Genomic DNA, 12,028 nt, shown 5'->3' with positions numbered 1-12,028 from the left:
ATGGATCTTTGCATTGTCAAAAATTACATTCAAAATTTTTTGCGATGATACATGAATCCCCAAAATCTGACAGTCAGTCCTCTCAAAATCAGTCCCCAAATATCGACAAAAAGGCAATTGAATATCGGGACCCACATGGGGCACCATTTTCAATCTTAGATGCTACCCCGTGGGAGCATCTAGAGCCCAAGCTTGGGTAGAGGCTCAAGAGCCTCAAATGGAGGCTTTGGTTCCTCTAATGGTGAGGCTGGTTTCTCTAAAAAAATTCTATAAATAGGACCCTAGGTCCTAGTATGGGTACTGCAATCTGAATCTGGAAGAATCGGTTTTCATTTGGTCCATTGAAGATAAAGAGGGTTGTTGACGTGGGGGGTTGGAATCATGCTTCATATATCAAAATAAATGGAGTCGTCACCTCGGATTGGGCATAGGACTCAATGGGTGTAGTCTCATCCGGGTTTAGAGGAAAGGACTACGTGTTTCCATATAGTCTAGTCAAAGATTATGGGTAAGTAGTCAAGTTACAAGCATGGGAAGGTATTAGCACCCCATCTCGTCCGGTTAAACTGACCTTTCTACTAGATGTTTGATTTCGAATGTTCTCCCTTAATGATGTGTCCTATAACAACATGCAATGCTAAATTGTGATGCATCAAACACACGAAAATATGTTATCCATAATGCTTGTAACTAAAAATGTTGATATGCATACTAACATGAGTTAATTTAATGGATGCAAGGTATACTAAAATGATTTATGGAAACTAAAACAAGGAGAGAAAAACTACATTTTGAAAATAAAAATTACTATGTACACTAAAGCAAGCTAGTCTAATGATGTATAACATGTCAGAATTAATAAGAAAGAGAGAGAAAAATACGTACTTATCACAAAATAAAAGAAAATAAAGAAAAATATACCAAATACGAAATATACGATGTCTCACAGCTCAGGTGGAGGCAGACGATCAGCTTGCCTTTCTCTTGTCGGACACAGTTATGTAAAATGTATTTGGGTTACTCAGACTTCGGCAGAGTAACGACTATAAAAGAGAATGTTACTACTTGAACTTCGGGTAGAGTAACGGCTAAAAATGAGATTTTCGCTACTCAGACTTTGGGCAGAGTAACGGCTCAAACGGGCTCAAATCTGGTCAAAACTGGTGAAAAATGGGGTTTCGAGTTACTTGGGGTACAAACAGGGTAACAAGAGTGTGAGCTTGGAACCAAGATGAATAGGGCTTGGAAGAGGGCTCAAAAATGGATTTTGGACACCAAAAATCAAGAAACTAGGGCAGAGAAGAACAAACAAAGTGGTTCAGATAAGATCGACCCCGATGTTAACCTTACACTAACATAGGATGCCTTTTCATTGGCTGACAATCCAAGCTTCTCTTTTGTAGGCACGCTATATTAGGTAAAGTATGTCCACAAGAGTTTTAATCCAATGAGCACACTCGGTGGCTCTAATAAGAATATCCCAGTGATTAACTCTTTTTTACCATAGAGTGCCTTATATCGCAGGACAAATCGAACTTCTTTTTGGTAGGCACACTATAGTAACTAGAATTTACCAACGAGAATTATAATCATAGTCCTCCAAACAATCTACCAAGTTAGTTTGTGGTGAATCCTATTCATGTATGGTCTAATTTCCTATATGATGGATGCAAAAAGATAGGCTGATAGGACATAAAAGGTCATCCTTGACAGAACTGATATATCTATAGCTCGTGACAACGAGTTGTGGGCCGGGTACGTGATTCCTTTGATATAGGGGAATAGACTAGTCAGACTCAGAATGATCAAACTAGTGCCTTTTTTGAGTATTGAATGTACCCCCACAACACACTAGTGACCATCCTTGCTTATGATTCTAAGCCTGTAAAGTAGATATTTTGGAAATGGGTCCTTAGTAAGTGCTGACCTCATCAATGAACTATCCTTCCCTTTTAGAGAGAATGTAGGTGAATTTTAAAAAAGTTATAATGGAATGTCAATCTCTAACATTATTTGTAAGCTTGCGTTTTTGTTGTGATTCATCATATTTAGTGAAAAAGAAACAAAAGAAAATGGACTTCCTCGTCGCATACTATAGAATAGATCTATGAAGCCATTTCTTTTTTTAGATCAGAAATATACTTCCCATTCGTTCTGTGAGTCCAGACATATTAAGAAATAGACATCTTGCCTCAAGTTGGGACCTTCCTCTCTTTCTCCCAAATCCCCATTTTTTTGACGTATCATCCTTTTATTGATGTTTCTGCCCCTCCCCGACTTTGGTGTATCATCTTTTGTTTAATTGTTTTCCCTTCCCTTCATTTTTTATGTATTATCATTTTATTAGTTTTATTTTTTGGTTGAACATTTTATTAGTTGTTTTGATGCTTAGAGAGAGGTCCCCTTTTGTCTAGCCTTTGGGCTTTGTTATTGTACTCTGTTTTTTCTCTTAATTAATTATTCAATCACACAAAAATTAGAGGGTTGTTTCTGATGCCCGTTTTCTGATGTAGGTATCTGAATGTTCCCATTTGGAATCTTCTAATAAGAGGACTTATTTAGTTTTTTTGCTGAGAATCAACAAAGGTATATATTGAAGGCAATAAGATAAAACACTGTAAGAGTTAGAAAAAACCATTGAATCTCTGCGTAAACAATGAAATGTAATGGGACGTGCAAAAATGATCTACATACTGGCATTTTGGGAATCTATTTCGCTTTTATAAAACAAATTTTCTAAAACTTAGTTGACATGGCCAAGTGGACCCTTGGATACATCACTTGCGGCTGTGGGACTGAGGCCTGATTGGGTATGATTTTCTGTTTCAATTTCATTGGGTGATTCCTATTTTGGAAATTGTTTGGTTTGATTTTTGTACCTTATTTCAGTGTAATAGAAATCACATGGAATAGAAATTCTGAAATACTGAGGAGTTGTTAAAGAATTTCTATTTCATTTGATCGATTTCACTCTTGCTCTTTAATGAGCACATGGTTATTTGATGGGCAAAGTAGTAATTTCATATTAAAAATAAAACACCACCCTTCTTCCCATAATAGTCTCACCACTGCCACCACCGTTGCCACTACCACCACTTCCCTGCCACCACCTCCACCACCATTGCCACCATCACCCCCACCACCACCCCCGTCACTTTCATGCCACCATCACCCCCTTTCGAGCTCCGTCCCGCCTTGCCCTTGCTACCACCACCCTTCGTCCCAACTAAATAGAGAGAATATATTCTCAGAAATTGAACTACGAAATGGATTTTTTTTTTAATTCTTGAATTATTGCAAATTGATATAATCAAAACAATTTCAATTTCTCAACCAAAAATCTATTTGTTGACTATTTCATGAAATTAATCCGAGATTGAAATAAAAATCATACCAAATTTGGCCTGAGTCAACTTGGTGATGCAATCTACCCATTGAAATGGCAGAAAGAACCCATTATGAACCACCTCTGCTAATGTTTTAAAAACTTTTTTTTAACCTGAATATTATCTAGGACCTGGGTATCATTTTATTAAATTAATCGAAGAAAATTTTAAAGGGAGAGATGTAAACCGCCTTACCCCAACCCGAAACATACTGGCTCACTCCAAAACACCAAACCACCCATCCACATAATTACAATCTCAAAACTGGGAGACCTGCTTTATCCGCTTTAATAATTCTCCTAAGATTTTGAAGAACCCTGCCAGGATAAGAGACTTAGACAAAAAAGAGCAAGAGTGGTTTGCCATGCGTTGCTTTCCGGAAACAAAAAGAAAAAATAGTTGTGAGAGTGTCCACCAAAGATAAAACTTCTTGGAACCAGTATCAACAAATCCACAAAGGACATACCTTTTAGGTCACAAACTTGACAGCGGCCAAAGAATTTGAGATAATGTGGCAACCATAGAAGCCCAAACTAGAACACATACAAAGGCCATCTAAAAGGGCTCTCATCTCCACCACAGAGTTTGTGCAGACATCATAGTTGTTGGCAAAAGCCCTAATGAGGTTTCGACCACTATTTCATAGAAGGACTCTTCTTGAAATTTGAAGGATAAGAAATTTCTCCCAACCAGGACTTAATTTTTTCAATGATCATCGCTGCCATTCTTACCTCCGATCCATGACGGCGATTATTTCTTTCCTTCCATAATTACCGCACAATAAAAGAGCTAGTAATGCCTTTAATAAAACCATAAATACATTTCAAGTTATGTTTTAAAAACTTGACCATAACTTAAACCATTCAACCCATGACCCAGCCACCTGATTTTTTTGTTTGGTAACAAGACCCTGCCACCTGATTATTACAATGAAAGGAGTGATTTTGGGACACTATAGACTCTATTTTTTCAATTAAATCCATGGTAATTAACCTGAGGTGTCAAACCTTTAGGAAAGCCCCATTGCTTATGAATAAACATTGACTCCTCCACGAAGAGTGGCAGATATAAAAGACTTACAAACAAAGGGCTACCACTTCCCATCTTTGATAGAGATGTACACAACAATACACTGCCTATTATTTATTATTTAATGTCTTATCAATCATATATATATTTATTTTTCAGCTTTGTCCCTTCTGAATATAAGTACTTGTGATGTACTAAAATCATATCTTGAATATAATTTTTATATAATATAATTTAGGTGGACATGATTGACATCCATGTTTTAACTCGCGCCATGTATTATTATGTGTCTTATAAATAATAAGAATGGATTATTTATTTATTTTTGCTCAACAACATAATCTATTATGTATCGATCCACATTAGTTGATGTTGAGTTCCCCTGAGTTGAGGCCACTATTCCATTTGAAGACCTTTTCCACTGGATGCTTTGTGCTAAGTGGTAGTAGACGACACTCTCCGGATTTTGATTATCATTACAGGACCACCTCTCTCTCTCTCTCTCTCTGGTGTGGGTGTGGGAGTGCGCGTGCGTGTGTGCCTAAGCCCTCTGTTACAGATGTCCTCAAGCATATAAACATTGTTCTTAGAGGAATTTTTATCCTATGCAGTTACTGCATGGTGCTGTACTGCATTGTGCGGCGGTTGCAGAGGCCATGTGCATCATGTGGGACCTGTTGTGCCACATTTTTTTTGCTGCACCGCACGATATAGTACTGCACTGTACAGTTACAAAAAAGGTAACCTGAATGGTTAGTCATATAAGAAAAAGATGTGGGAAACACTTCCAAAGTTGGGTGGTTAAAATGGGTTCAAACGAAACATCCCCTGTAATTTAACAAAAATAAAAATAAAATCCCTTATATTTTTTTTATGATTTTTTTGTTAGGAATTAACAATACAGTAAAAAAAGGGAAAGAAAATCATACACAAATACACAGAATACAATGATTTATGTGGTTCAATTAAGATGAGCTACGTCCACGATCGAGCAATAAATTAGAGTTTCCACTATTCTTGATGAAGAAATTACAAACCTTCACACACTTGCCTCCTAATAAGATCACTCTTATATATAGTATTTTTAACGCATTACAATATAATGAAACCCTAATTCTCAAAAGTACAAAATTGAAGAGTACTTCCTCGATTAGACTCAAATTAGCCTTCACTAATAATATTTTTGTCCGATGGCAAAAAGAAAAATGGATTAAAAATGGGGTTTATGATAAACATCTCTTACATGTGAAAAATGGATTTTCTTAGTAATGATCAGGTTAATTAGCCTATACTCAAATGGGTTAAAATAGGGTTTAGTAATGAAGATTGATCCAAATGGACCCTAGCAAGGGTGTCAATCGGTTCGGTTTCAGTCATTCGGTTCCATACCTTGATGGTGTGATCCAAAACTGAACCGAGAGCCGAGTCGGTTCTAGAAGTGGAAACTGAATCCGAACCTACTTGGTGCGGTTCGATTACATTTCTTGGTTTGGTTTTTCAATTTGGGTCTAATTTGGTTCTCTAATACGGTTCCATTCTGCTAGGCTGTCAGTTGTTGTTGCCTTGTTGTATTCTTAAGAAACTCTATTTATATAAATAAAATGCTCACAAAACCTTAAAGGAACCAAGAATATTAATAAATAAATAAATAAAAATTCCAACTGAGTTCTCCACTTTTAGATCTTATCTTTCTGTTTACCCATTAACAAAGTAAGAGAAACACATCAAAATTGTAGTTCCAAATGGAAAGGCAACATTATAAAAATTTAAAAAAAAAAAAAAGATTTAGGGTCTTGGATTTAAATGTGGTATTTGATTCTGTTTTGGTTCAAATCGACGATTTTGTAACTAAAATCGGAATCGAACCGAACCAAATTAAATGTTCATATACAAGAACCGAAACGAAACCAAATTTATTTAGTTCGGTTAATTCGGCTCGATTTTCGGGTTCAGTACTCGGTTCTGATATCTGAGCATTTAATTTCATACCCCAGGTTTCATCTGTTTCAATGGAAGAACAACCAAGCAAGCTTGGAAATGGTAAGAGAACACATGTACTCTCAGAGCATGTAACAGTGGCTCCGGAGTGAGTCAGGAGACTCATCAGGACCCACCAACCAACACCCCCACCACCACCACCACCACCATCACCACCACCACCATTGAATTGCCTAAACCGAAGATTCTGGGTTTACTTGTAGTGAAGTGTTTCATGTTCTGTATTCAATTGGCCCCTCAAAAAGTTGCCTCAAGACTCCAAAATCTCTAAAGATAACATGGTCATCTAATAATGTAGATTTTTAATATTGGGCAATTTCATTAAATGGGACCCCAAAAAAACACCGTTTATCATGGGACACGTGTCAGATGATGAGGGTACCTCATTAATTCCTCCCTCACAGACTGTAACCCCTCTCCCCCTCTCTTTCTTGCCAACCATTGTTTGAATAGAGAAATGAAAGCCGCCAGAATCCAGATGGTGGAGTGAATATAGGATAGGATAACCCTTAGGTCCTAAGCCTAAATTGGGACCCAAAAAATGCTTAATTACCAGTTTAGCTTTTAGTTCAGGAATTTGGTTACAATACAATGCAGCATGTATCATGATCCCATCTTAGTTCTTACCCATAGCACTCTGATTCTCGCAGTTGTCACCTCAAGGATTGACACATAAAACTCTAGATTCTCTAACCCTCAATTTTAATGAAGAAATCAAAATGAAAATCTGAAACTGTCCAGAAAAGAATTGAAGTTCTTTGTTTTGGAAGTTGAGGAATTCTTGTTTTTTACCAAACGGAACCTGAGAGGGCGCCAGATGGCTCGACTATATAGTTTGTAACGCCTAACTCCATGTCCTGCATTCCCCACCCCAACACATTTGCTCATTTAAACTCACTTCCAATCCATTAAATTCAAACTCATCTGCAACTCCATCTCCTCCTCCTCCTTTTCCTCTCCTAGATCTCTACAGTTTTTGGGTTGCTTCTGCCATGGTGGTCTGTTCAAAACCTGCATTAGATACGTTCTCTCTGATAAATGACTTCAAACCCACCACCTTTGTCTCTGGAATTCCTGTTATAGATCTCTCAAAACCAGATGCAAAGATCCTCGTTGTTAAGGCCTGTGAAGAATTTGGGTTCTTCAAGGTGATCAACCATAGAGTCCCAATTGAGTTCATCCAAAAATTGGAATCTGAAGCTGTGAAGTTCTTCTCTTTACCACTGCCTCAGAAAGAAGAAGCTGGCCCTGCTAATCCATTTGGGTATGGAAACAAAAGAATTGGGCCAAACGGAGATATTGGGTGGATTGAATATATTCTCCTGAGAAGCAATCCTCAATTCATCTCTGAGAGATCTCTGTCCATTTTTGGTGAAAGCCCAGAAGTGTTTTGGTAAGGAAAACAGAGAGACCTTTTTGATTTACAGAGCTAATGCTTTTTCACTATTCTAATGCTTTTCCTGTTGGGAATTTTGTTTCAGCTCTGCTGCTAATGATTATATTTCATCTGTGAGGATGATGACCTGTGAAATTCTTGAATTGCTAGCAGAAGGGCTTGGGATTGAACAGAGGAATGTGTTCAGCAAGCTTTTGATGGAGGAAGAAAGTGACTGTCTGTTCAGGATCAACCACTACCCACCATGTCCAAACGTTCAACCTCTGAGTCATCCCAATATAATTGGGTTTGGAGAGCACACAGACCCACAGATAATCTCAGTTCTTCACTCCAACAACATTTCAGGCCTGGAAATCTCTCTGAGAGATGGGACTTGGGTCCCTGTTCCACCTGACCAGAGCTCCTTCTTCATCAATGTTGGTGATTCCCTGCAGGTACTAAGAGTTTTAATTATCTGTAGTGGCTCTATCCATATTCTTGTTTTCCAACTGCTATTACTGGTTAACTCCATGAGCTTCATGAATTCTAGCTCTCTTTCTCTCTCTCCCCCTTTCTTTGAGAAAGGGTTGGAGTTAAAGAACAGAGCAGAAAAAAGGGAGTTAGTGTTCCAAACATCCAATAGGTCCACCACCCCCACTAGGTACATGAATTCAATTAAGCAAGCTTACAAATGGGTTCCCTAAAATGTTTTGTTTGAACTTCTTTAATGGGTATTCTTCTTTAATGGGCTGTTTTGCAATAATTTTTGAATTTTTTCAATGGGTTTTCAAATTTGGTTTTCAACTTTGACCCTTTTTACCTCAAGTGCATTTTCTTCACACTGTTCAAGGATGGATTGAACCTGTTTACCTCTACCTTCTTCTTTTCTAATTGTTTTTTTTTTTTTTTTTTGTTGTTGTTGTTGTGATCTTACAGGTTTTGACTAATGGGAGGTTTAAGAGTGTGAAGCATAGGGTTTTGACAAATGGATTGAAGTCCAGGGTTTCAATGATCTACTTTGGAGGGCCACCTTTGGATGAGAAGATAGCACCCTTACCAACCCTCATAGAAGAAGGAGAAGAGAGCTTGTACAAAGAGTTCACATGGTGTGAATATAAGAAGTCAGTCTATAAATCAAGGTTGGCTGATAATAGGCTTTTGCACTTCCAAAAACTGAGAGCAGCTGCTGATGGACTCCAGAGTCCAGATCACATTTTAAAGTATTAATAAAATATAGTAAGAATGGGTTGGTCAAAGTAGGTTGGACAAGTTGACCAAATTAGGCAAAGTTGGATAGATACCAAATAGAATTTGTGAGGTAGGGTTTTCTTTTCCTTTAGTCAGTTTTACTTTTATTTTATTTTTCCTTATCATGTAACTACATCTTCTGAATACTGTTTCATCATTAAATATTAAACCATTGCATCCTCTATTTAGTACTTACCACATGAGCAAACTTAAGGATGATTTTCATATAAGCCTTCATGAACCTGAATGTTGCAAAAAGGGGCCCCTTTTTGTGATTCTGTGAGTAATTGGGTATGCCAAAATAGAATAATTTCCATTGAAAGACTTCATGAAATGGATATTCTAATAGGAGCCCTTGATCCAAGGGGGGGGGGGGGCTTTTTTAATTATTTGTTGAAAATGTTTACACAGCTAAAACCAAATTCATCATCCATGAAGGGAAACAAGGCTTCCAACAAAAAATCTCTTATCCATAAACAAGCAAAACCAGCCACCGAAGGGTAGATTTGTTTGAATTGCTAAAGAGCTGCCATGCTTAGTGATCAGAATGGTGCCATTGTAGAGAAAAGTCTTCAAAGTTCAAAAGATGGATATTACATATTGGAGAAAGAACGAAGCTTATGGTTAATGCTTGAGACAGATGACCTCAAAGTGCAGTGTATATATGCAGGTAAGGGTGATCTAATCTTACCTTTCTAGACAATAATGCTGAAATTTTGAGGTGAGAATGAAGGGTTTCCTCTTATGACCCTGTTTCTGTCAGAAGATAGGTCTTACTTATCATCTTTCTCAATCAAAAATAGATGAAAATAAAGTCTGTAATGCAATACGAATGTGAATTGTCAGTTGTGGTCCTCACCAAGATTCTTTACTTAGCAGAAACATTGAAGTAAATCCAATGGTATTACACAACGTAAGGCCTCTTATCGAGGAGAAAAAATGTTTCTTAAAAAAAAGTATATTTATTAGATGGTTAAAACCATCTTAAGGATTTCCCCACTTTTTTATTTTATTTTATTTTATTTTGTGAGTAAAAGAGAACTTCCCTATTGGTTTCAATGAAAAGCCTGTTTTGCTCTTTGAGGTGTTTCCATTCTCCCCAAAGTCAGAGCAGGCTGAAACCATTTACCTTTAGTGGGTTTTCTCCTTTTCCTTTCTCATGCCCATTTCCAGAACTTATTTGCCCTTTCTTATAACAATGGATAGTTTCCAAATTTTTGTCTAATATAGTCAGTAATAGGATTTGGAAGCGAAGTAGTTTTTGTTTTGTGATCTTAAGCAACCTAAGGTGTTTTGTTTTGTTTAGTTTAGTTCCTTCTTTCTACTGTTCTTTTTGATAGATTACTCTTTCAATGATCATCAGAATAATATACATCAAGGAGGAGGACTACAACTGAGAAACAAGTCATCCATCAAGCTAGTAAAGGAAACAAGCTACCTCAGAGCATATAACTAAGACTCTTTTCACCAATACATAATTGGCTACTCACCCACATACACCCAATGCTAAGGCTCAATTGCCCCCTCAATTAAGGTAGTAGTGAGAACACTAAAAGGGTCATCCTTTAGTATATAGGTTTCTTCGATAATTCCCTCCATGGAGTGTGGGGTATTGGTTGGTTCTTCTCAACGTGAAGTACTATTAAGTTCTGTCCTGGAAAACAGGGAAAATTAGTTGCTTCAATCAGGGCTTTCCTGTAATTAGTTTTGTTGGACTTTTCTCTAGCAAGCTTTTGTAGTTGTGGGTCCGACACAGTTAAATGAAGGCCAAAAAAAACCAACTATTCCCAATGGGCAACCCCATCTTACCAAAATTGAAATTCTATATAATAATAATAATAATAATAATAATAATAATAATAAAACTAAAAGGCTTATCCAGTGCACAAGGTTCCTACTACTGCAGGGTCTGGAGAGGGTCATAATGACCACAGTCGTACCCCTACTTTTGCGGAGAGGTTGTTTTCAGATTCGAACCCATGGCGACTGCTTACAATGGAACAACCATACCATTGCATCAAGGTCCGTCCTCAATAATAATAATAATACTAATAAATAATTATAGAATATTATTTTTCTCCAAAGAATAAATGAATCATATGAGAGAGAGAGAGAGAGAGAGAGAGAGAGGAGAGAGAAGAGAGAGAGAGAAGGTTTTGAGTGAAGGACTCCTATTTGTGAGGAGGGCTTTATTGGATTTCCAGAGTTTTTTTGTTTTTTCTTTTCTTTTTGGATAAAAGGATTCCAGAGATAACTTAGCTGTAAGTGGCTAGTTTTGGAAGCACAAAGAAAGAGTGTGAGGCTTGCATGTGGTCCATGTACACTGGTCCTAGGTTGGTTGGTCCATCTCAAAAAGCTATATATATATAGTTGACTTAGATCGAGATGGATGGATGCCTCAGCTAGCTAGTTCCGAACTCTATGGGGGGCTCTACCATTTTATTCCTTTACAAATTAAACCATTTTTTTAGCTAATTAACAATCTACAACTGGTAGGTGAATTCGTTAAAAGGAATAATCTTGTGGAAACACCTTTGGATAAGGTTTGAAATAAAGCAAATATTTATTAAGAACTTAACGATTTGTATAGAGAACCTTCTATTGTAAGTATCAACTTATTAATTACCCATCACTACCTTAATTATGCTTTTAAAAAATTTGTTTCGAGAATAAGAATATTTATATATTATTATTATTATTAAAATATGTAAAAGAGTGATAATAGTAGTGGAAAATACCTGTTGTTGGCCATAGGCATAAAGGTTCAATTATTTACATTTTTTTTTATTGGTGGAGCCAAGTCCATGATTCCAAACATAAGAAGGGAAAAAAAGCAGAAAAAAATTTCTAAAAACAGAAGAACCAATTAGATGATAAAGTATCCCTATATATGGTCCAATCAAGAAAGGAGGAAATGCATTAGAGAATATGGAAAAATGCATTTGAGTATAATATTTATTTAAGGGGTAGAATGCATTAGAGAATATAGAAA

The 12,028-nt window shown here is 36.9% G+C and overlaps 1 protein-coding gene across 1 annotated transcript; it reads left to right on the top strand.

The window, feature by feature from the left end:
* Window positions 1-7,331: 7,331 nt before the first annotated feature.
* On the top strand, window positions 7,332-9,194 carry LOC122639476 (gibberellin 2-beta-dioxygenase 1-like). The gene is made up of 3 exons (XM_043832346.1): window positions 7,332-7,806; window positions 7,895-8,243; window positions 8,725-9,194. Exons 1-3 carry the CDS (start codon window positions 7,406-7,408, stop codon window positions 9,013-9,015), a joined length of 1,041 nt encoding a protein of 346 aa, XP_043688281.1. The 5' UTR covers window positions 7,332-7,405; the 3' UTR covers window positions 9,016-9,194.
* The last annotated feature ends 2,834 nt before the right edge of the window (window positions 9,195-12,028 follow it).

This window comes from Telopea speciosissima, chromosome 9 (genome assembly GCF_018873765.1).
Source record: "Telopea speciosissima isolate NSW1024214 ecotype Mountain lineage chromosome 9, Tspe_v1, whole genome shotgun sequence".
Classification (NCBI taxonomy): domain Eukaryota; kingdom Viridiplantae; phylum Streptophyta; class Magnoliopsida; order Proteales; family Proteaceae; genus Telopea; species Telopea speciosissima.
Note: the sequence above shows the minus strand (reverse complement) of the source record. Positions and strands in the feature narration are given on the sequence as shown.

Excerpts from the sequence above, each read along its gene's own strand:
- LOC122639476 (XM_043832346.1), top strand. The coding sequence starts at position 7,406 with ATGGTGGTCTGTTCAAAACCTGCATTAGATACGTTCTCTCTGATAAAT. Across the intron at positions 7,807-7,894 it reads GAAAGCCCAGAAGTGTTTTG|CTCTGCTGCTAATGATTATA; the intron begins GTAAGGAAAACA and ends ATTTTGTTTCAG. Across the intron at positions 8,244-8,724 it reads ATGTTGGTGATTCCCTGCAG|GTTTTGACTAATGGGAGGTT; the intron begins GTACTAAGAGTT and ends GTGATCTTACAG.